The 26,445-nt window shown below is 40.7% G+C and overlaps 1 protein-coding gene across 44 annotated transcripts in view; it reads left to right on the top strand.

Moving 5' to 3' along the window:
- The window catches only part of TCF7L2 (transcription factor 7 like 2), a 296,453-nt gene that overhangs the window by 83,569 nt on the left and 186,439 nt on the right, over nt 1-26,445 (top strand). For 29 of the 44 annotated variants that reach the window (XR_011204893.1, XM_069239337.1, XM_069239334.1 and 26 more), the window contains exon 4: nt 5,226-5,282. The exons of the other annotated variants lie outside the window; for them this stretch is intronic. Coding sequence is in view for 28 of the 29 variants with exons in the window: in XM_069239337.1 (XP_069095438.1) it covers nt 5,226-5,282 (57 nt within the window). In the remaining variant the exon portion in view is untranslated. The remainder of the gene's footprint in view (nt 1-5,225; nt 5,283-26,445) is intronic. 44 annotated transcript variants of the gene reach the window in all.

The raw sequence follows: 26,445 nt of genomic DNA, 5'->3' as shown, positions 1-26,445 counted from the left end.
TTAACAGCTAGTCTGGTTTGAGTTCTGCTGGATCTGACTACAGGATTAGGCCCCATTCTCAAGTGAGCTAATCTTCTTTAATTTATTTCAGGTCTATCACAAAAGATCAATTGCTGCTCTTTTGAAAGTAAAGCTATATTCGGCCTGTGTGCTTAGATGCCACTGTTCTGTATGCCTCGACTGTACAATGGCAGGAAAAAATGTACGCAAGACTCCAGCTGAAATGTACCCCCTCTACCCCAGCTTCCTCTGCTACACAATTAGGTTTGCAAACCTGAATTGTGTTTCAAGAACCATTACATCATGGCCAGCTCATACAGACAAACCTTCATGGTGGTAGATTGCAAATGGTTGGCAGATAAAACATTTAAACTTTGGCCTGCAGAAAATATATATTTTTTGCATTATTCATTGTCTGCTGGACAGTGTTTATAGAAGAATAGCTAATAACAGATTGTCGAGATTGAGATTCACAAGAATGGTGAACAAGCATTGGCAAATACTATAGATCTGCTGTTGGCTGCCAGCCTTTTGGTTCTATCATTGTTTTTTTGTTGTTTATTATGTTTTGTGCAGAACGTTGGTGTTAGGGAAACTGCAGGGCCTTATACAATTAAAAGGGAATAAAAAACAGAGGCTAAGAGCAAAAATAGTTTTGATCTTAAAAAGCGCACATTTTCATACTCTTTGGCACTGAAGGATATTACTTTGAGTGTGAAGTGCTCCTTGTGAAAGAGCAGAATGCTGTGACTCACAGTGAAGTTAGCCAGTGGCTGAAGTAGGCTGCCCAACTGCATGATGCTGTATTCTGTAGTGCGCCTGACAAATATGTGTTTGACACAGTAAAAGACCAATGGATGAAGAGTGCTGAAAGCGCATGTAACTAAGTAGATAATACAGATAATTTTAGTAAAATCAAAAAGTATTGGTTAACACCAGGCCTAAAAAGGGCTTATTTTGCTCAGTTTTCTGTCACTTTCTTTAGTTTGAGTCGACTCTTTCCATGATTAAATACCCTGCTTCATTTAATTTATTCCTAAATTAAAGAGCGATTGTTATGGAGATTCTGCTGTGTTCTTTTCATTGTCTGTGCTTCAGTCATCCTCGAGCCCCATGTGCATGTTGGCATCCAAACCCCCTAATTACTGATCAGAATAAAGGAGATTTATGAGAACGGTGGTCTCTACAATTTGTGGCAATGGGAAGAGAGTTTATCTAATTCGGATGCAAGGGTAGGCTTAAGTTTATTGCAGGCCTATTGCCGCACCTCAAAGCCCACACTGACCTTGAAGGTTGTTGGATATTGCTCAAGATCTTCCTGACTGGGACGGGCAATAGATATTTTTGCTGCTCTGCCTGTTTACAAATAGATGTGTGGTTCATATAGAGCCAGAGAAGACGGGGGTGGCTTTGTTTCATCAGTCCATTTACTGCTCATTGTCTTCATTGCTCCTAGGTTGCTGCTAATTCCCAGGTGACTCATTTGTTTTACTTAGTTTTAATGAATGTGTTCAGTAATCTTCTAGCCCTGTCACTTGATGTATTTTTAGGCCTGCCATAAAACTGTCTGGAAGATTTACTTTTATCAACTTTGTAAAATATGAGTAGGCGTTAACTCCTCCCAGAGGAGTATTGTCCTCTCACCTAAGGCTGTAGCAGTTTGGTGCATCATTCCCCCTCCTTTGGAGTGCTTGCATTGCAGTGCATAGTAGGCTATTTTATTTTCGGAAGTGCGCCGAGTCATCATTTGTAACTTTTTTTTAACCTCATGGGTACCTTGTACATAGAAAACAATCCCTTTTTGTTATTTTTTACTGCCACTGGCTTTTTAGTATTTTAATCAGAATTCAAAATGCGGGCTAGATCGTTTAGCTTTGGTAATATTGATTTACTTGAAACCAGTGAGTCAAGACAGAACTGTAACCAATGCACTGTCATTTTGATTCTCTCTACTACCACCATTTTTAGTGAACGCACACCCACTACTACACATGTTAAAACGTGTTGGATGTGCCATGAACTTGTTTATGAACCAGAACAGTACTATCTGTGAGGGTGTTAGAAGGAGCATACCACTTGGCACTAGAAAATTACAGGAAGGAGCCAAGTGCTGTTAAAGATCGCAAGATGAGTTGGGTATGGCAGTGGCTAGGGTACCTCCCCACGCACAGGATCCAGTAAAACAGGCGCAGTCACATCAGGTGCCTATCAGGTAAGCTTTAGCTCTCTCCCTGCAGCGCTTTTCCTTTCTGAGCCAGGTGTGGGATGCATGATGAAGCGCTTGGGCAGAAGCTAAAATAAATCATTGGGTGAGGTGCCTCTGCCATGCTTGCCAAGCGAAGTCTCTTGTTCCCATAGACAGGTCCCTTGCTCCTCCGCTTTGGTCTACAGCTTTAAAAGTAGAATTTAAATGGATTATCTTAGGATAGTAAGATAGCTATTGTTTATGAGCTATAGGTACTTTTAGAGCATGCACAGTATTTGCAGTGCTCTTAAATCCGGCACATATGCGGAGCCACAGTTTTCATTTATGCAATATCTACTGATATTGGTTGTTAAATTATGAGACTGACCTTATTGAGTCCCTTGGGGACATCTTTATGTCTGGAGAAAATTGAAAAAATATCTGCTTAGGCTTTGAAAGAGGGTCTCAGAAGTAAGAAACTGGTAGATTTGACTTTCCTGGTGGGACAGGTGCCTCAAGAGCACCACCACATAATTTGATAACCATGTAGAACTAGTACTTTCGAGGTTGCGTTTTGCGTTCTGCGGTTATTCATATGAGTGGTCCACTGGTGTGATTGAAGCCTGTGCCTGAGACATTTCACAGTACTCATTTCAAAATGGCATCCTCTGTGAACAGTAACATGTACCTGACGTCCTTTACATCCATATGACGTTACATATCTTAGGGACTAGAAAATACAATACTTAGGTGCAGTAGTGGCCAGTGACATTTCATCCTATTTGATTTCAACTGATGATATTAATGGTGGACTCATCCATCCTATTTTTTTTTTTTAAATAGCTGGAGTAGTAAAATTCACCTAGCTTTCCCGTTTTTAAGTATTGTAGCAGGATAGTGACTTGGAATATGAAGGCATCTTTTTTGCTGATTTTTGATCTTTCATGGGGAATATAATGATTTTTAAAAGTAGCAGAGAACTGTGTTATTGCAATTGTGGGTTCCTATTTTTTGGTTTTATTAATGTTTGAGTAACAAGTAGATTTATCGAAAAAAACGCTCTGACACGCACACTTGCACACTTAACTCCAGTATACAAAAAATATGTTAACCTCAAAACCACCATTTGCTAGCAGATCTGCAAATTTAATGCTGTTTAAGCTTGATTAGTAAATATCGTCTTAACTCCCTATGCTGTTAACGTGGATATCTATTGTCCGGGCGGTCATGACTGACCCCATGGGGAGATACTCCAAATAACTCTAATAGGTATTATTGCGTTTGAACAACAAATAAGTTAAGAATCCGTAAAAAGTAAAAGTCGGATCACTATTTATAATCCACTTAATGGCAGATATATTTTTTTGGTGCCTATCAAGTACCTTAGCCAAGAGCATCATTGGCTAAATATGAGATCAGGCATCAATGTGCCAGTTGGCTGGCAAGGGATATCATGATAAATTTCACTGACAAACATCAGGAAATATTTTCTGCTTCATGTAATAGAGGATAATATGAGGTCTTCCGTGAAGTACAAAAGCATGTTTCACTCGACTCAAAAGGTTTGAGTGGCAGATGCACAAGCGTTCGGATGGAAACGCTGCCTTTTATCATCCGTGAGTGAAACCTTTCTCGGCGTCCCTTTGGGAGCTGTCTTCTTGTACTGGTCGCAGTCAGTGGGTACATATTCTTCACTGGGTCCTGGGGATGGCACAGGGAGGCATGTCTGCATGTGTGCACTTTTTCATGACGTCATGAAGATGTCTATTTTCTCTTTTGCAGAATAGGGCTCGGTGAGAAATGTTAGGAAAAAACTCCCAAATGTGGTCAAATTGGTGTCCTTTCTTCAACTTGCTTACTTTGTAGTGGAACAGCCCGCTTGCACCTTGTGCTTGTTTTGTTCTTTGGCCAGTTATATGGTAGAGTACGGCGTTTCGACCTTTTGCACAGAACATCAGTCTTTTCCTCTGTATTGATTGACAGGCAGTAGGATTGAGGTGTACTCCTTATCTAAGGAGTCCGACATTGGTTTAAGTTAGCAAAAGCCATGTCAGATTTGTACAAGATAAATGTACATACCACAGATCTAAATAGGAATAATGTATACGATTAGTCTTCAAAATCTCATATACAGGGTTAACGACTATCATGGTTCCCATTTCATGGACCAGCTTTCTATGCCTCTGGGCTGTTCAAATTTTCAAAAAATGATGATCGGTGTGCCTTTACTGAAACTTGCTGAAGCTGGAAAGTAGCCACAAAGTGTTGCAATACAAAGGTAGTATTCGGCCCACTTAGATTGTAGTCTGCATTCAATGTATATTGTACTCTCCACTTCCCTTAAAGAAATATATAAAAACACAGCTTGAAAAGCAAAGTCTTTGCTATTTGGAGACACTTATCATACAATTCGGCTGATAATTTTCATAAGGGACCACTAGTTTTCCTGATACACCGCTTGGTCAGTAGAGCCCAGATTGTCCACGATTCAAACAGGACAGAAGTGCTGCGTCATCTCACTGTGCTATCAGAATGAGCACAAAATGTACTTGCTTGACAAAATCATGAAAAAATGTGTTTTCTACAAAACCAAGGACGTTTATTCTATTTTAAACAGGACCCAAGGTGTGAGCCAAGCTCCTCCTCCGCCTCATTTTTTTTTATAATTTCTTTTTTGACTTTCTTTACTTTGAACTTGAGTATTCGACCAGAGCTGCCACCCATTTGCGTCCACTGCCAAAACCATAAACGCACCTCGACCATTTCGAATTGATACCTCAATAGGAAAAATATTAAGTCCCTAGAGTGAGAAAATGGGGGAGAGATTTGCTTGCTTTTATTCTTGCTGTGCACGTGAACCAAATTGTTTTTTGTATGTTGTGCCCATCCCAGCTCCTATCCAACCAACGCGCCTGGCTTTAAAACTGGGGTAAAATGGAAAGAGGGAGGTTTTTTTGGAGTGAAATGCTATTTACTGTGCATGTAATGTAATTGGATACGTTTCATTGACATGCTTACGTGAGTTTCTTCTTCATCTTAGTGCTTGAATGTACCACTAGACCTGCATGTAGCTTCTTGTTGCAGCCCTTTGATGCAGGTAGGCCACATTATAAATAGGCTGGTTGCTATGGTGAAAGCAGAAAGTCCTTGTGTGCTTGCGGGGGGAATCTTTCCTTTCTTTTTGGACACAGTTTTTGTAAAGCGTAACATTGATTGCATCTGATTTTAATAGAAGTAAAAATGCCATAAAGTCAATCATTTTGGGGGAGGGGTGTGTGATGTGCCTGCGCTTAATTTGTGGTCACTCCTTGAGTGACTTTGTTTTAATTTACAGTAATTAAGATGTCATATTTACAAATATTGTACCTGTTGAAAAATGACTATGCATTTTGAAAAACGTGTGTTGCAATTTTGCCTGGTTGTTCCTTAAACTCAATGTATCTTACATAGATTGAATATAAACAGAGCAGATACATTTCTTTTGCTTGCATAGACACAAACTGCCCCAGTGCGACAGAAAGTAGGTTTTAATGTTATTGGTTCCAAATTCCTTTCCTTCAAATGAGTTCCTCCGTGCCTGCTTACGGCCGTGCTCCATGTACATATCCCCTAAACATCTTTCCTAGTAGAACTATAAATCAGTATGTTTTCTGCTAACCATTAGAAACAGATAGCCTAACTGCATAAACACAGTGTGTTACCAGCAGTCAGTTATATAGTCACCTGACAAGATCTCCAACACCATCTCATCTCTCTTACTAGAGACCAGATGTTTTATTCCATGATGGAGCAATTGAGCCTGGGCAGGACTGAGAGAGTATTATTGTAAAAACTCACTCGTTTACATTTGGATGTCAACAAAACAGGATACATTGATTGGCACTTATACTTGTTCCATAATAATGTGAAGATACTCCTGGATGTTGGACTCACCTGATTTTCTTCACGCTGATGAATCTGGCAGTAATAGAAAATTACTTTCAGATTGGGGATGGCCTCATCCTCAGTTGTGCCAACAGAACAATTGTTTGTTCACTTTAGAGACATAGAGTTTGAAAAATATTGGAGGGAGATTTTAAAAAGTCAAATTTTGTTTCTTTTTACGATAGTTGACTTGGGTGTTCGGTTTGTGATCAAGTCGGAAGATTAAAGCTATATTTATGGTATTAATTGTGCAAAATAGCATCAGCCATATTTTGCAATCAGCTACAATTTCCTTCACCCAAACTGGAAACCAGATTCCTATATACTGATTTTGGTTCAGGTTATTTTTGTTTTTTTCCTTGAGGTATTTGTAAAGAGTTTAATCTCCCAATCTTGTACTGCTACTGTGGAATCTACAGAAAATCACTGATATCGGAAGTGTTGGGCAGGTGAAGGTGTGTTCAGAATTGCACCCCCTAGTAAGTTAACTTTTACTGAAGGTTTGCATCACCACAAGCACACTCATAGCTGAGCATTTACTTCTGCGGGTCAGCTTCTCAAAATAGTATTTGACCTCAAAAAGGCCTCAATTCGCAAAATGATTTGCACAACTAAGCTGAACCTGGTCGCACAAATACCTTCTTTTAATAAAACAACTCTACACTAGGCATTCACAAATCACGGATTTTCACCAGTAAAGAGTTTTTTTCACCTATAATGCTGCACAGGTATGGTGTGGGCAAACCTGCTTCTATAGGTGAGATGTAGGCTTTCCATGGTGGGATTGCCTTCCTAAGTACGTGAACATCCAGACATTTTGAGCATATGGATATTTACAAACTTCCAGCAGGGACATTCCCTCCCCGAGTATAGCTGGGGATATATTCCCTTCAAGGGTAGGATTACATTTCTATCCAGAGAGGGATGTGGTGGATACTTCCCTAAAATGTGCATGAGTTTAGTGGAAAGGATTTCTAGATAGGGGCGGTAAATGTTTTCCCCATGGATAAATAACAAAAAAGTCAACAAGTTCAAATGCAGTTGAGCAACTGATGTGTGCGTGCATATTTGTATAGTTGCTACAATTACTTGTGCTTTTTTATGTGAACCGCTTGGAATCCATGAGGAATTTCAGAACTACTTTTAGGAGCCTTCCTCATACTCCTGAGAGGATTCAGGGAAACCTTTGCAAATTCTATGGCAGTTAGAAAGCAACTTTAATGTAGTCAGAAACCTAGAGATTATATTTCTGAGTACTTTTGTGGATGGAGTCCAAAGATGTCATGCAGGAAGAGCTAAAATACTCTCTGGCCATAATAAAGGCCATTCCCATACAGGATGACTACTGAGCATTGGAACGGGGTCTAATTGCAGTCTTGATTTTTAAAAGTCAAACAGTCCTAGGTTAATTCACAAATCAAAGTCTGCTGTGTAGTTTACACAGTAAGGAATGTATCTGGATCTCAGTTGACCACCAAAGAGATTGATCAGAGAGTGAGGTGAAAATGGGAGCGAGAGACGGCTGCCTAGCAAATAGGAGTGTGCAGTACCACATTCAGCCAAATATTACACACCACCTTTAGACCAAGCTTCCAAATTCAGTGACAACTACTGTGCTTAAATATGGTGGACTTCACTGGTGGAAAACCATCATGATGCAGAATTTAGAATGTGGCTTATTTTTGCAGAAACACCAGTCTACATCGTTGACAAAGATGCTAAGAGCAGAGACTTCGGCTTGTACTTCTCAAGTTGATGTTGGTCTTGAGAGTGAGTGATTTTCGTGCCCAAAAGCATCCTAACAAAGAGAAGGTTATGTCCAGTGCTTTAAATGAGCAGGTACTGCCCAGTACTGAGTACCTGCACTTCTCAGCACTGATGCAATACATTACAATGGATGAGTACAGACACTTCCCAGGAGCAAAATGGTAGTCTGAATATTTCAAGCACTGGTCATACCTGATCTGTAATGCCCCTCAGCTGTACAGTAACTGGGCTTCCTTAAATAATCTGCCATGGTTGCGAAATGGACGATAAGTAAACAAACATGTGTCTAATTCCTACGTTCCAGCCTGACCCTTATTCCCAGCAGGAACCACGAGTGAAAGAGTCTGTTGTCAGTGGAAAATGCTTCACTGTCCACTATCACCTTGGTAGTAGCATCTGCGTGAACCTTTTGCACGGTCTGACGAAAGGGGGTGCTCCTGAAATGCAGCAGGAAGGAGCGTTTCCTGGAAATAATGCACCTCCCGAGGAAAGAATCCAATTTTAGTTATGTGTTAGATTTTGCCCCTTTCAGTGTCAGTAATAGGTTGGAAAAGTTGAAAACTGAAACCATATAGCAAGTTTTTGATACGATCAGACTAGCAGTGACCTGTTAACTGTAGACAAGGTTTGGGAGTCAACCTACTTCACCGATATCTAACCATCAAGCAATATGGAAGAGGATTTATTAGCTATGGCCATATTAGACTCAGAAGTAGATGCATTCATACTACTTGCATAAACTGGTGAACACCCTCGAAACAGGAAGTTTTTGATCATTCCCAAACAATCTGCTGAGCGTTTCTCGCCATGAAAATGCAGATATACCGTACATTATCGGCAGGTAGAAAATGGAATGAAAAACCACAAAACTAGGATGGAAAGTATATGAGGGAAATCCTGTAAAGAAACAAAAAATGAACATATTGACCACATTTCACATTTGGAAATATGCTCTTCATGTGTTTCCTTATGCATAGATATCTATGCAAGTGAGAATTTCTGGAAAGCTGCAATAGTTACAGAAGCCCGGAATACTTTGTGACTTATACAAAGTGGAAGTTTGCTCCAAATGTAGGAGTAACGATAACACGTGGGAGTACATTTTGGCCTTTCTTTAATAAATTGGCTTTCCAAAGTAGCTCCAAATCAGTGCTCAGTTTGGGCTGTGGTTGCAGGTAGTAGGCACAGGCACCTGTTATTAGTGATTGAGTTTTACATTTTTGTCATCAGACTTTCATCAAGTTCACAAGAGGAAAAGGGACAAAAAGGGGGTAGGGAAAAATCGGTAAACAAAGGAGCAAAGCATTGATGAAATGGAGCTTGCACGATTGAGATAAGCAAACTGGAAGTGCAGGATGACTAAGAAAGAGGCATGAAGTGACATCAAGCCTAGTCATCCTTGGTAGTCTGTACTTTTAAATATTTCTTCTACGAATCAGACGCTGCCCAGTATACCTTAAGATCAGCCACAGCCCACCTCTTCCCACTCCAAACATTTGGTAAATGTGGGAATCTATCAAGCTCGAACTTTCCAGAGTATACGTTTACTTTGGGGACCTTGATAACATAGTACGACTTCTCAAGACCAGCATCAGGATTGCTGCTTATGTTCATGTGACCTTGGTTAAGGACACAGCTCACAGGAAGCAAGCAAGTGCCTACAAAACATAACACATGACACAGTGCTTACTTTGTTAATAAAAAGGTGCCGGTGCCCAAAGCCCTCACCTTAAACACGCGGCTGCTGCATTTAAATGTGCGAACAAGGCAGCTTAATCCTGGAGCCATCTTGGGGCTCTTCAATCCATTTACAGCCACTCCCTGCCCCTTCAGTTCACTCTTGCAGCTTTCTACTTTCTGTCTTTGTGACGCTTTTTTAGGTTTTTCTCTTCCTCTGTCTTTTCCAAATGTGTCTTTTGTCTGCAGCAAATGCTTGAGGCAGAAGACTAAGCGCCGGCCCTCAAAAACTAAGTGCCGGTGCTCAGCACCGGAAACAACAAGCACAAATTAAGCACTGACATGACATATAATCCTGCCAAGATAGCACATAACATAAATAACATTGTTGAGGGATGATATGACATGTGTCCACTTCTGTCATTATGCCTGACCTCCAGGTGTTCTAAACCACAGTACTCTACCGAAGGAGATGGAATGATGTTCTTGGGAAGAAGAAACAGATAGTGTTGTCCCGACTCCCTGCAGCACTGGCAATGAGTGGTTAGTTCATGCAGTGTTCAAGTAATGCTCTTCCTTTCACACTCCTATCCTTGAATGTCACGCCCGATGTTGTTCATTGTTACTAGTGATAGGTCTGTCTCTGTGCAAACCAAAAGTTTGATCTCCAGCGTGTAAAGTACCTAATAGGGGACAGAAGAATGTGAAGTTTGCGTCTTTGAGGAACCACGAGGGTCCGGATGGCAAACAGCAGCTGATTTCTCTTGCAACACATTCCTTGCTGTAGCCAGAGTTGTGTCCGAGCATTAACACTATTAAGACAGTCATTGAAAGATTCTGGTGGCCTATGGAAAGGCTTTATTTAGTCCATGGATAATGGTTCCGCAGGCGGATGCTGATGCAGAGGTGATCTGTGCTTTCACCACCTGATAAATGAAACCTGCGCATCTAGAATACAGCACCAACCACTTTATGCTCAAGATCAGAGCTTTGAGGAAGATTTGTCTGAATGCCTTGGCTCATAGAGATGCCAAGTACCTATTGTCAAATCCTCATCTTAGTTTTACCGGTGCCAATCACCACACTGATCTATACTTTTCTATAATCAAAACATGGTATTATTCAGTGCTCTAATCCATTCAGCAGAGTAACATCCATCCATTGCGCATATCTGTAAAATGTCCCAGTTTATTTCGGGAAAAGTCTCTTCATCCTGGGTCTCACATCATGGGATAGAACTAAGCCCAAACAGCGGAAATTCAGGTGCCTGACCTGGGTAAGGCGTTTCAACACAAATCATTGACTCATTATGTGGATGTTGAAGTTGAAACCTGATTGTGCAAGGAACGGTTTTATAGTTTTCAGTGGTGTTTTTGTAGATGGGACAAAAAGGATTTCTTGGGAGTACAGGCAACTTAACCATGTGGGTGACTTCTTTGACCTATTCACATTGTTCTCTGTTGTGGCGGAATCAGTCATCCTTGAGTTCCCTGTTAATTTGTTATTTTTTCATTTAATCTATTCTCGTGAAGGAACTATAAAGACATTGCCTATAGCTCCAAGTATACGGTTTCGGGGAAGCTGGTGAAAGGCTGCTATAAGGTACATAGGGCGTGCAAGTCAACATACATTTGAATACAGGAATATTGTTGAGTTTGGGGAATGCAGTTACGCCACCATGATCTCCCCTACCCCCTTGGCAGCTTTCAAGCACATGTTGCATATATTCACAGCAGTGCACTACTGCAGACATCACATGTGATTGAAAATGTATTGCCTTTATGTATTAGAGTACAGATTTCACAAACTACGAACAATACTTCAAGGGCATGCTAGCTAGCATGAGTTTAGGTATCTGAATTGCACTAAAATGAGAACTTTGTTATCACTGATCTAAACTGCTAGACCTTCATATGTCGCACTTAATTGCGTCTTCTTACATTAAAAGTAATTTCTTTCATTGAGAAATAAGTTACTACTCATCCTCTACTCTAACTTGGGATAGTAACATATTTAGGATCATTTGAAACAAGTTAGAGAAACACCAAGTGATTTACCATTTGATACTTATTCAATCAGTCGTTATCTGCTCCCTCTACAGTTCCTGTTAAACTTTATGCTAACTCTGGGATCTTTTATTTGAGGTGTAGCCTGATGGGGGACTAACCTGATTATACAACAAAGCACAAGCCTTAGTTTCTTGCCACATTGAGCCTTACGCATAGTCAATGCGGAATCCCGACTGTACAATTTATAAACTAAAGCCGCACACCTAGCAAACCTGAGTTGCTCCGTTGATTAAACCTACAACATGGTTGCGTACACACGGACTATAGGATGCTTTGTATTTCAGCACAACGCCTCTGTGTTTATGCTTCCTGTTGGCACAGAGCAGGTGGCAAGCGAGCTCGGTTGCACAGCACTTCATCAATCTGTCTGCGCTGGAACAGAATATTTTCCATTAATATTAAGTGTGTATGTGTTCCATATACATGGTGAAAAGTAGATTTGGTATTCCCTCGGCAGACTCGAGTGACGGCTACAGAGAATCCTAACCCTTGGAAACTCCCCGCCCTGGAGCCGAGCCCTAAATGTTTGCATGAGTAATGGTGAAGCCTCGTCTTCAGGCATCTGAGGCAGCCTTCAGTCTCGCATAGAAGGAGCTGTGTTAGACTTCTCTCCCCAATCTTCAAGTGCGGATTAAGGCCATGTGTTAATGCCATCTTCCAAGATGTGGTTTGACCTTTGATCGCGGCTACCGCTGTCTGGCCATGCAGAGTAATTTTACTTTAAATGTGTTCACCAGTGGTAATGGCAAGATTTGACCTCCACGTTTGATAACCAGCGCCAGAGCAGGACTGTAGCTTCAGACCCTCTCAGCAGCATCCCATGTTGGCTTGCCTAGAAGTCCCACAGAAAAGTGTTTGCGCTTGTCGTCTTTGGAAAGGTATGGCACCCATGGGGCAGTGACTCCATCATGGAAAAGCAGTAAATCAAATAGCACAGTGGTTCCAAACCTGTGGTCTGGGACCCCTGGGGGTCGACGAATCCTCCTCAAAAGAGTCCGAGACTGTTAAGAAAATTAAATAATATTAACAAGATTAGGTCCCCAGCTTTCAGTAATGACTCAGTTGGGGGGTCCCTGGATTCCAATAACCACTCTGTGGGGGGTCCCCAGTTTCCAGTAATGATAAATTGGGGGACCACAGAATTCAAAAGGTTGGGAACCTCTCAAATAACACTTTCTTATAGCATACAGTAGTGCTGATTGACTCACTCTTTACTGTATGGAAACGCACTTCCTAGTACGTACAGTGTGGTTGACTGCCCCAAGATCAAGTGTGAAATCTGTATTCCGGGCTAGGCCCTCCAGATTCCACTTGTATGTCCTTGTCAGCAAACATCCTTTTTTGGGTTTGCAGCCACTCGTTGACGTATATCCTCTTGGGATATTCGTTGTCATTGCAGTTAGGACTCGTTCCTGACCTCTGTCATGGAATTTCCCTTTGCTATTTGTGCCAAAGTCAGAAATAAAGCGATATGTATTATTTGGTGTCAGTTGAATATGAAGACCCAGATCAACTCCAAAGTGTACTCCTGTGAACAGAAATTGCAACTCTTGCAGTGTTGTTGCATATACCTCTGGTTTCACAAAGCTCACTGGCCCACGCCAGGCAGAAGGGGAATTGCAGCAAGTGTGTGCAAGGATTATTATACACAGAACCCTGGTTCCTTCCTTCGGCTGTCCATTCAGAAGAGAAACACGTTGTAAAGTTGCATGACCGCATAGTAAAGGGCCGCCCTAACTGAGAAACAAGAGGCAACTTTCATCCAGAAGGTCTCTGATATCTATAGGCTCATTCATAATGTGTCTCCTAGAATCGCTATGGCTGTAAGGCTCTCACGGTCACCTGTTGAAACTCTGGAACAGAGTGCCTGATCCAACGTTTACTCCAGGCCATGCCATCTAATATGTAAGTTGGTCTTGAAACTGGATGAATCCAAAAAAAATCACGGATTCTTGGTATTTTCACCCACATTGCTCAATTAGGTTGTTTTGAAGTTTCAGCCAAGGTGTTGCGTTTTCCAAGTGCATCATTTGTTATTTCTTTGATTTATTGACTCACTCACTCATTCATCCATTCGTTTACATACTTTTTTGCAGTCCTTTTGCCACACACCCCACTTAATTTTTGTTTCACTCCTTTGTGGGTAATATTATATAAGGCTCACGTGTCAGACATCCTTCTCAAACGGAGTTCTCTCTGAGTGTTGCAAATGTGTTGCAGTTAGTATGGATCCTACTGGGGTTACCAGCTATGACTGCAATCAGTCAATTTTTCCCTTAAAGGAAGATCACGGCTCCAATATTAGATTGAGTACATCATGTAGCATCAGACTGCATGATGAGCACCAGCAGATTTAATTTTTCTCCCCCTCACCAGTAACTTCCAGATGCTTTAAACAACAAGCGTGAGCATTTCCAAAGAGGGAATGCAGCAAATCTCATTGGCCCCAGCAACATAAACATTCCAAAGGATTTGCTAATGTCTGGATATGAACTGGGCACAATATTACCCATGCGTAAATGTTTTTAAAAAGTGAGCAACAAGTTATGATTTGCGAAAATAGAGCATTGACGTCATTTAGTTAAATTTGTAGGAAACAAGTGTCTAAATTTAGTAAATTAACCCAAGAAGACTGCTTACTGAATTATTGTTCAAGAGAACCTACAGAATTGGTGCAATGGATCCCACAGTAAGGACAGTCCCAGATAGGTCCAGATGATGTCCCTCTTCAGAGTAATGACAGGTATGCAGTATGCTTCGTGCTTGTTAGCAAACATTTAGTGTATGGTCTTGTTCTTTGATACCTTCATATTCAAACAGCACACATCTTTTCATGCTTCATTATTTCTGGGTACACATTAAAGGTCAAGAAACAAAGTGTTTAGTTATCTCTTGGGGCAAAATGTCACAAGAGTGAAAATGTATTACTCTTGTCAATGGAGTTCACTCTTTTAGGTAGAGCTTTTTAAAGGTGGCAAGTGACATTCATATTTTTTACAACCTTATAAGAGGAAAAAACATCGATGATATACAAAGAAAAAACAGCTAGAAAAAAGTTATGACATGCATATCTACTGACCAAGAAGTTTTTTTGTTTCTGAAAGGTGATCATCAAACATATTCTGCAGTGCAGTGTTTGAGCTTACTGGACATGCAAACTGATTTAGATTTTGTTAACGTTTGTCCAGATTACACAAATTGTACTTTTCCATTTTTTATGGCCATCTGATTCTCAAGGTTTCTTCGTACAGACATATCCTAATCTGCTAGTGAACACCTACAGCCATCTTCACTTAGTCTGTTCTGTTGGTGCCACTACCAATATTAATGGAATACTTGGAGAATAGTTGTATTTTTTCACTTTTTATGACCAGGAAGTTGCACTTTGTGAGGAAATTAAAGATGGACTCCGAAGGGAGCTTATGTTACAGTCAAATGGTTAACACACCAATATTTTTTCACACCTTGTTTCACCCAGACTTTTAACTATTGAAATACAAAGACCTATTGTGATGCGTGAATGTACCACAGATTCAATTAATTGGTCATGAAACTGTGCGAAAGTCATGAGGGATTGCATGTGCAAATTTTCTACACTACCCCTAGTAATACCCCTGTTTGGACACCTCTTTTGATTGGCAACTGCAAGTTGTAAACGTTCTACTATGCATCATTATTATGTCAAATAATACAGCTTTTGACACACATTATCTATACTGTTTTGTGCATATATATGTGTATATATATATATATGTGTGTGTGTGTGTGTTTTTGTATATGTAATATAGTTTTATCTTCTCAGTTAACTAGTTTTGTTTCTCAACAAATTTCATGCCAGCCTTTAATGGCTGTATTTGTCGAAAATACTAGGTCCACCATCTTGACATAAACACTGATTACCTCTCACGTGTGTGAAACTTCTTTTGTGTCTGAGCCAAGCATCTGTGGCTCACTTTAACTCCAAGAGTAAACCCTCAGAGCTTAATACAAGAGCGGGTAAGTTTAAGAAGCAGTGAACATAGTGTCCAAAACCTTGGAAGACCTTGATTTGGTAACCCAGACCCACAAGTCGTAAAATTAGGTTTTGGTTAAATGAGCAGGCACAGCCAAGAGGGCTAATAAGTAACAAATATCTTAATTTGGACATAGTGCTGAAGGAGCTTGAACTAATTACTCCTGTGAGTGCAAGACTCTGCCAAATCAGGTCTTTTGTGGTGTTCTAGCATTTGGGCGCCTTGTTATGAGGGAAGAGAGAAGATCGGTGAGCTTCTGCTGCAAGCTCATCACTGGGAATGGGTATATTTAGGGACTTGTGTATTCTAAACCTAGGGCCCAACTTAGAAAATAATTTTGGAGTTTCTTATTCTTTTTGATGGGTAGGTTTTGCTGGGTTCTTCCTGCATTTCTTGCAGTGTCTGTCTGAGGGCAACTTATCTTCTGCCAGGCTCACATCCACCATTTGTGGACAGAGACACACACACACGCACCCACACCACACCCCACAATTCTAATTAATTGACCCTAGAAGACTGCTTACTGAATTCTTTTACCAAAGTATACACAAGGGTGTAATGGACCTCACGGTAAGGAGAGCCCAAAATTGGTCCAGCTGATATCTGTGACCAGTGAAGACAGGTGTGCAGTGTGCTCCATACTTGTAGGCCAACATTTAGTGTATTGGTTTGTCCTTTGATATATTAATATCACAACAGCACACATAGTTTCATGCTTCATTATTGCTGGATACACATTGAAGAGAATGAAACATAAGATGTTTTGTTGTTAGTTCTGCACAAAATATTGCAAGAGTGGACTCAGAAGCGTTGTGTTCAAGTGTGCTCAACACAGGCACTCTTGCACATGTTTTCCCGCACACTTAGGGTGAGGGGCAAGAATCTAAATTAACGGTTCCTTTAATTTTACATGAGCAATGTGTAGACCTGCTCTGTGCTCCCAAAAATAACGCATTACCACCATTAATCCTTAAAGGGAAAGGGATGTTTGGCTGCCATTTCCAGGGCAATTGAGCATCTATTTCCTTGCAGCAGCCATCTAAGTCTCTCTGTTGGGATGCTGCACAAGGGACTGTATCCTGTGGTCCCTTAGATTAGCGGTCAGCGAACACACCATGAAGGGAAATTTGCAAAGGATAAAATTAACATATGGCAGAATTGGACAGGTAGTTTTAACAATTGTTGTCTTCACATTCTCAAGTGGTGTCATACAATGCTGACAAGAATGAACTACCTGCCTTATCACTCAAAATCATTGTTCCTTCACCAACAATCAAATGATAGAGACTCAAACAACCATTAGAGTATTTGGGGTATCCCCCTAGAGATCTAAAATAATAACAAAGTTGTGGATTGTGCACATATTAAAATATTTTCTCATTCATGTATCCCATTAAAAAAGAATAAGCTACATAGAATAGGAAGCATAAGAAGTTTGTTTTCAAAACAAAGAGGGCCTAGTTGGTGGATGAAAACAAGATTTATTCTATTATCTGTGACTTTTAAAGGGACATTTTTCTATGCTAATCGAGGCACACTTTGAGATGCACTTCTTCTCGCCCATCTGTGATCAAATCAATGACTTCCTGTGGCTTCACCTACTGTATTCATGTGCAGCATCTCAGTATCAATATTCCGTGGACTCTCCTCAGGAACGTCCTACAAGGTTATATTATGTTTATGAATTTGTTCCATAATTATAGTCATACATTTACTCAAAACATGCCTCTTTGACGAATAGCCATCCAGCTCGCACCCACAACACCCAGCGCCTGGATAATCTACGGGGTAATAAGTCACGGTCTATAAATCGATTTGGATTTGAATTTCCTATATTTTTGGACAGGACATTGCTGGTCAGCATACATTGTCCTTATTACTGTTCACTAAAGATTTCCTATATTTCTGACTCCAATAATGTTTGTCAAACTTATTACAAATTTTGCTCATAAATCGCTCTATTTCCAACCTTTATACACTCTTAATGTTCCTGCCCTTTCCAAATTCGCTTTTATATTTCAGTTATGAATTCCCCATCTTTGCTCTCGAATTCACCACTGTTCATTCATCTGCCGACCTAATTCACTCATGACCATTGTGCAGTCCTGGTGGAGCTTTTTTTTTTTTTTGGCCCAAGCCTCACAATGGGAGAAACAGCTGCCCTATGATTTTTCCCTAGTCTAGCGTCATCACCTCAGGCTATAAATGCAACCTCTACCAGGTAAGCAACACCTGGACTGTGATTCTTGTAAGAGGATGTGACTGCCATTATTTAGAGCATGGAAATTTCTTGAAAAGTCTCAGATTTGTGCTAAGAGCAGCAGACCAATTGTTTATTTATTTTTTTAAGCAAAGAGTAGTAGCTGGAGTACTGTCATCGAAAAGTATGTGGTACGTGACAGGCAATTCTTATCCATTTAAAAAACATTTTGAAGTATTTTCTTCTACACTTTCTCTTGAGGGGTCACTAGTTTTACTTTTTTGTCGATCCCGTGTGAGTGCTGTTTCGTCCTCTTCTTTTTCACTTGATCATTGATTGTAAAAGTGCTGCTTTTAAATAAAGAGCTTGCCGCAAACTGCTTCGAGTCTCAAGTAAGATGTGAAGGTTCTAGGATTTTTTTTTTTTTTTTTTTTTTTACATGTCACCATTATTTGCAGCACCTTCTGGAAAACGAGCATTGGCAAAGTGGCAACTGTGCAGCGTGGCTAAAAGTTTGCAATAAAAGACTATGACGCAACCAGCAGTGGCCGAGCCATGGTGCTTTTTCTTTTTCTTTTTGCGGGTGCAATATAAACAATGTGAGCAAGGGTGGGTGAGAACGAGCTACATGGAAAATGAGAGGGAGGCAACATGGACAACGAGAGGGTAAAATTAGCAGTATGACGTGGAAAGTGCAGGCCACGTCATAGCGCTTTTTCTCTTATGTGGGTTGGGGGTGCAATTGAGACAACTAGAGAGTGTGGGTATGGGAGGGCAGAAGTAGCATGCTCAACAGAAGATGGGAGGGAAGAAACAACAAGACAACAGGAGCGAGGGTAGTGGGAGGAAAGAAGCAACACAGATAAGGGTTGGGGTAGGAGGGGAAAAGCAACAAAGACACAGGGTCGTGGGAGAAGAAGCAGCACAGACAAGGACATCTGGGGAATAAGAAAATAGTACCTCACTCACAACACGAGTAGTGGAAGGACAATAATGAAAATTAAGCAATCAGTACTTGGTCTATGCACCACCCGAAAGAAGAGGAAGTGAAGCAGGCATCCGCTGACCAATTAGGAGACCGTAGATAAGAGTAACATTGAAGACAACAAATGGTAAGCAGTCAGCAGGCTCCAATCGCCTTGTTGTATAAAAATATTTCTGGCAAGCGACAGTGAGACCTAAAAACAGCATGTCTGATACATTAATGCCACTGCTATTTTGGATTTTAATTTTCCATAGTGTTTTGCTAGCTAGAAATGCTTTTCCCAGTCCGTGTGTCAAGGCATTAGTGTGTTGTTTTTTGTATAAAATGCTATAGAAATAAGCACCAAAAATAGAATTCCTCGATTGAAGAGTGAGGTGGGGGCTCTCTTTAGTTTTTTTTTTTTTTTTTGTTGCTGTTTCCGTTTGCCTGTTAGCGAGTCTCACGTCCGCATAGTATCACTGTGTCTTGTGGTCAGCTCACGACCGCTCTGCTCGTGTGACCTAGAGTCCGAAGGCCAGTGCTTAGGTGCAGCTGGCACCAGTTGGTGACACCTTACACCTCTGGTCGCGTCATAAAAGTTGGAAAGCACGAGCTCCGCTTTCTCTCGAGCCTCACTATAAAGTCTGCTCAAAGCTTCAGGGTTGCACATTCCAGTCCTGCTGAAGCGTGATTGGCTTTCCAGTTGGCTACCAATGTGAAAATGCTAGGGCTAAAGGAAACTAAGTTGACACCAGCTGTGAAACCTCCAGTAGAAAACAGCAATGGTGATCGAAAGAGAACGGAACTCTTTGCAGTTCCCTATACCTAATGGGTCACATAAGTAGGCATAACATTCAGCTTCTACATTAACATGTTTTTTTATACAGTGTACACAGTATTGATTTTAGAAACGAAGCATAAACAATTCATGAAACTCAAATATCAAAGTGCAACTTTCTAAATAGTTATCTCGTCTCGAGCCTGCCTGTACACACCCTCGCCACGTTTATGTTGTCCACAGTTACCAAAAGGAGATTTTTGTTGTCAGGGAGGGTGGTGGTGAACGGGCATGTTCACTATAAAACTTGGTGACCCATCCCCCGCGCTGGGTGGCGCCTTTCTGCCACTGCTGATAAGGCAGGGTAGAACGGGGGCGTGCCCTGCTCAGTGTGCCCAGCGCGCACGGCGACCTGTTGTGAAGCTGGATGCCGGCTCTGGTGGGGGAAGGTGCTGACGCCATTACAGAGAGGCGTGGTGGCGACATGACACCAAGCAGACGCTGTCTTCTTCACTTTTTAGGCTACGATTCTCCTTCCCAAGATATCAAATCGAAGTATAGCTAGCCAAAAGGGAGTTGTGGACCAAGGCTATTATTTTTGAATGGTCTCCACTCTTTATAAATGGGACCAGGATGAAGGAGTTTCATTTTTAAAATAATCCCCTTTAGTCTGTTCTCTTCCAAAGATATACTCACGGATGAATTTGGAAAGTGCATTGTAAAAGGCTGCTTTGCAGATGCTAGTATAGCGTTTCACTCCTGATTCTTACGTGTGCTTTCGTTGTTGCTTTCCTTTGCTGTTTCAAGTAAGCTTTACTAAAATACTTTGGAAGCATTCTTGGACCCTGCCTGAAGTGTGCGCTCCGCATTTGTGACATAAAGAAAGATCACCTATTTTCTTGATGGATTACGTATCCACAAATATGGGAATACACCTACTTTCCTGGCATTGTCAGACTAACAGGCAATTTTTAATCAGGTTTATACATATGCTCTGCCTCACCATTGATGGCCTATTTCGTTTGGTTATTTCAATCCACCCTTTGTCGAAAAACTTTCCTTTTGAAAACTATCTGATGATTCGTCTGTAATGGGTGGTGTCAGGTGGTCAACTATTCCATTACTAAGGCACTGGGAGAGCTATGCTTGCATGTCTCATTAACTTCCTCATTGCACACCCTTGATGTGTTTTGGAATGCCTGTGGCATCCTGAGTGGCTTTGTTCTTGAGTTAGAGACGAACGTATATGTATGTTGTATGTGTGCATGCTGTATTTGTGTAGCACAAACCTAGAAAAAAGACCGCGCTCTGGGAGCAGAAGTGTATGGTTACCGCATTGTGATGTAGTATTCTTTAAAGAGGAGAGTCTTCCACTTTTTCTTAAATTGGAGTGATGGATGTTGGTCCAGATCATGGGTGCATGTATGAAAATGGCCTGATGTCTTGTTTTTTTCTTTTTTACACTTCTTAGTATGCAGTCTGATGTCCTGACAGTAGTGTCTGCTGAGAACCGCCAGGGATGTTGAGCTTGTCTGCAAAATAAGCTGGGGTACTGGTCTGGATGGCTTTGAAAATGATGCAGCTGGTTCTAAAAATGGTGTGCAGTGGCAAGGGAAGCCAATGGTGTTCTATCAGGATGCAGGGCAAGATATCAGGACTGTGGGTGTGTTCTGCCACAAAGTCGTTTAATAGTTCTCACTTGGATTAGGTAAGGTTGACCTTGCGAACTAGGGGGCAAAAAACTGACCTTCCTGATGATGATAACTGAATGCCTTTCACAGCTTCTGTGCAGAGATTTTCAGGGCCTCCCCCAGAGTTATAGTGTGCCTTTTGGGGGCTACTTCTGCCCTGACAGAAAAGCCTTTTTAAGGTGATTTGTTTGTCTGGCACCTTATAGTGGGACAATAAGGCAGCTGCCTACATTGGCTTGAATATAGCATCAGGCATGTACTTATAGGTATATGGTGTATTCTGCTCCGTTAAGCCTCAATTTTAATACTTCACTGTGGCTTTGACTTTATTTTTTGGTGTGGGGCTGCACCTTGTTATAGTTTAATTAATGGATTTTATTATAGTTTATTCAGTGTGTTTTAACTACTTTTTCAAACGAGAATCAATTGTATATTCTGATCAGTTGTATATTCTTATCCAAGAAAATAGTCTCCGGAATCTGGTGACATGGGTGAATCCCTTGGCATTTGATTTTTGTGGCTTATTATTATTATGACACCACAAACAATGGTGACGTGAACCGGTGGGCCATGTAGCATGGTGCTATTGGACGACCTCTCCACCCCAATGTGCAAGTCATTTTTGCTGGCACACAAGCATGTTCCGACTCACTATTTGGAATCAGTACTGGTCAATTTGTCTCAGCCAATCAAAATAAGGAGTTTACATTGTTTCAACTTGCAAGACAAAGTAGTAAACAAATTAATGATATGTTTATCCTTGCTTTTTGGCGGTTTTTCAAAAGTTTCAGGACTGATTTACACCAAACCAAAATGTAATTTAGGATAGAGCAAGGGTTAGTTTATCATCCAAGGTTGGTGTAAATTTCCCATGAACTTTGGTAATTGCCTCATACGTTTCAGTTGATTTCAATAGTCATAAGTGACAACAAGCATTTGCAATGCAGTAGGTCTAGTATGTTTCGAATAAGTCAAAAGTTATCTTTTGACAGCTCCCACGAGCAAAAACAAAAAAACTGGAGTGCAAACTGAGAAAAGACAACTTAACAAAATAAAATAAAGTTAGCTTTAAAAAATAAAACTTTGCAATTTTGTTTGTCCTGCTGGGCTCGTTTTTGCCAGTCACAAGCCTTCTGTTTGCAGGGCACTGGAAGTTAGAACAAAATAGTACCTCAATCATGTAGGGAGCAGCGGACAGGCACTAATTAAGTTGAAATCAATTAGTGCTTGACCCCTGCTCCACACAAAGGAACGGAAAGGATGCCAGAGATGCCTTGACAAATGATGAAGCTGTAAAGAAGAGTGTCACGCAGTCCAACAAATGGTGAGCGACAGGTGGGCTCCAAGCCCTTTACTGAACATAACAGTGTCTCACATACGAGAAGCATGTACAAGCGCATGCAATTGCAGGCTCGACCCTAAAAACTGGGCTCAAATAGATCAAGCAGACCCAGTCTTCACCCGGGAAATGGGACATAAAGGTGGACCTTGCTCCATTTGAACATCAATATATACTGTTTTATGTTTTAGAACAAATGGTTTGCATGGTTATGACGACATACAAAAATGGCAGCAGTTATATTGGCTGACGTCTCTGTGAACTGATCTGCCACACAGTGGCAAGGCTGTGATCTTTTTGGCAGAAATTCGTGGTGGTTATAATGTGTTAGAAAAACAGATGATGGAAAGAAAGCCTCAATCACATTTTTTGTCCTGCATATTCTGATGTAAAGAAGAACATGTACTGGCATGAGGGCATACAGATTGTTCCCACACCACATTTGAAGTAGTTATTCTAGGTTTAACACTGACATAATTATTTTAGAACTACGAGTGTACCTTTAATGTTTTGTCTCTGAACTTTTCTTATAACTGTAATACTTAATATCTTTCTCAATTTCATATTCTAATGCACTCCTCCGTTTGGATTTTTTGGCATATTTTTAGATACTCAAAATGGGAATATAAATACTGGAGCATCTAATAGGCTTTAATGAATATTGTGTGTAAATATTACATAAAATACCTTCCACCAAATGGAAACTGGTTTCAGAATAAGGAGTGTAATTGTGAAACAGGCAAAAAAGAGCCACTGAGATGAGATCACTACCTCCTTTGATGCTAACAATTTCAAATCATTTATAATTAGGATACGTTAATGCATGGCCAAAATTAGGTTACCATTTTAAACAGTAAAGCAAATAGTTGCTTTCCACAGTTCCTCAATCTTATGGACTGTTGCACAGTGTACTAACCAGGGGGTCTTCAACTGGTAGCTCTGGAGCTACCAGTAGCTTAACACGTACCAGACAGTAGCTCTCCGACATGGAGCCCAGCTAAGTACTCGGTTCAGAGAATCTATAAGTTGACGTTACTACCTTGTACAGAAGGGGCCATCGCTGAGTTGCAGACCCTGAAGTAGAAGTCAGTCTACCAACAGCAACAGATTCACTCTCAAACACACTCACACTGAGACTGACTGCATGAAGGCTGGAAAATAACTACTCACCAGTGATGCAGCACAGTTGCCTACCACAGTGTGAGCTTTGGGCTGGAAGAAAGAGCAGAGAATCTCCAGTGTGGAACTACACAAGTTGGAGTGAAAGAGTTCAAACTTAATAAAAATAATCTTATACCCATTTAACACTTGTTATGTGTGTTTGTAGCCCAGGATGATTTTCATTGATCAAAAAGTAGCTCTCTCACAGAACATGTTGGAGACCCCTGGTATAAATAATACATTCAGAGAATGCATTGTCTGAGCATTTTTCTTTTGGAGTTATTTTAAAATGTGTTTTAAAAACTCATGCCCAGGCACTAATTTCCCACATTGTGGATGAACATTTTGCAGTGCCCTCTGTCCTACTTACCCTTTCCCAGTTTTTCACTCGGAAAATGTAGAAAATAGTTCTTAAATACGTTTGAACATTTAAGATAGCTCAGGAGCATGGAGGCAAGGCATTCCAGAGGGAGTGGCCTCCGACCAAAAGGTCATCCTTTCAAACAATGTAGCTCCAACCTAGGTGATGTTGGTGAACTTTTGGGCTTCAGTGTTCAGTTGGGCAACTCATACCACTGTGTTTTTCCAGATACTCTTGCACAAAGGACGCGCAGCCTTGAAAAGTACCCTGTTGTCCCAAGGCACAGGTTCTCATCTTTATGCAACTTTACCTCAAGTCCAGGACAAATGTTTGGTGAAAATTCTGACTGGCATTTGCGATAAATAAGAACAAACATAATGGCACAATTTGCCAAAGAAGCATAAGTGGCCAGTTGTTTGTGACTTCCACACATTGGCCAGACTTCACATGACTTTCAGTGAGGCTGTGTTACTATGTGAACGCAGGGGATGCATGCGCTACATGCATCCATCCTTAACTATTAGACGGCACTGGCATCATGAAAAACTGAAAAATTCTACTGAGCAGTGACATTTTGTTAGGTGCTAATCTTACAAGTGAGCAATATATTAAATTACCTTTTTTTAATCTGTCTTTCCAGACTGCTTATGAATGGACTAGTCAAATGACACATTCTGATTATGTTCTTGATTAAGTGTTTGTCAGTTCTTTTAACATAGCTTATGCCCCCTCCACTAGACCCAAAGCCAGTCTGGTGTCCTCTCGTGCACTCTAACCAAAACACAATCCAGAGGAGTCTATTGTGAAAACGCCACAGATAGGATAACATTTGAAGTGGCAGGAAGAAGACTCTTGTGGCTACCTTCAAGGTTCATTTCCTTGTTGCAGGTAGGTGTTACTGTAAAATCAGAACGAAGCTCATTACCCTTCGTGTAATATACACAGCTGTAGACTGTTGCTTTCATCTATTTGCCGAATAATAGGAGGGTCACCGCTTTTTATTGCAATGTACCATAAATGATCTAGCCAGTCAGCTGCCTGTCCCTCCCCTCACCCATGAAAATTCATGTAATATTGGCTGTTCATCTGTTTTTTCAGATGTATAAACTTTCAGCAAAATTATACAGTATTCATTAAATATTATGTACATTGCCACACCGTTTCCTGGTATAAACACCTTTCACAAAAAACTTTTTGCGTGTGTCAAGAGGGTTAAAATGACAAATTAGAGATTAATATCTTATATTTACCTGACAGACCTGCAGATTTGCAGTAAAAATGCGATATCCACTCAACCTATTTAACTACAATTACGGAATAGGGGAATGTGCTTGCCAATGTAAATCAATACATTTATCCTGATATACCCCCAGAGGGGTGGCAAGTACCCAGTTTATAGGACAAATAAGCGATATTTGACTGCCTGTAGTTTACAATTGCATATTCTAATCGCTTATCTTTTTTGAAGTAGGAGTCTTCTCTATGTTGACAGTTCCTTCTTTAATTCCTTCTGCATCTGTGAAAATTAAACAAAATGATTCTTTTTTTAGTAATTTGATGGCTTGAAATTAAAGATCGCTCTAAGTGCCTCTGGAACTGAGCAATCAGTCTTCATTAACTCAATGATGTTTGTAATCACCTTTGACCTTACTGAAAAAGAACTCTGAAGTCCTATCTGCTTCATAAAACTAATCTTGAAATTGACTTTGGATTTTGATTGTGAAATATATTGGACATTTAAGGAAAAGGAACACATATTGACGTTTGGGAGGGAACGAAAGAGAGCAGAGATGGATAACAAATGGGAAAGTGCTGAATGTTATTTTACTAGCTTCATATGACCCTACTGCCACTCTCATCCGCCACCTGTGCTAGAGGGGTGCATTCAAATCAGTTTAATTCTTAGCAAATAAACTGTTTCCAGCAATGAATACAAAGATTGCATTGGATTGCATTATGTTTTTAAGGTCATTATATTTTGCACTAGCTAGAAAGAAAACATCATTTTAGAAAGGATGTACATGAAACATGAAGCCTAAAGCCATTACCTAGCTAGGAACTGTGGCCAAAAGGTAAGTCAGCTGACTTGCAAAAAGGAGCCATGGGACTGATTTCAATCTTAGTGGGTGAAGGGTACAATGTCAGGATGGCAGAGGACATTTTCTCCAAAATCCTGAGGGAACTTGGCCCGCCAAATCTAGAGTTGTCTACCAGCTCTGTGGACAACACTTAACAATGGCAGAAACCACTGTCATGGTGGTTCCTGTCAGTGTTGTAAAAAATTGACATATGACTCCATTAAACAAGGCGGCCAAC

Source organism: Pleurodeles waltl, chromosome 6 (genome assembly GCF_031143425.1).
Source record: "Pleurodeles waltl isolate 20211129_DDA chromosome 6, aPleWal1.hap1.20221129, whole genome shotgun sequence".
Lineage (NCBI taxonomy): Eukaryota > Metazoa > Chordata > Amphibia > Caudata > Salamandridae > Pleurodeles > Pleurodeles waltl.
Note: the sequence above shows the minus strand (reverse complement) of the source record. Positions and strands in the feature narration are given on the sequence as shown.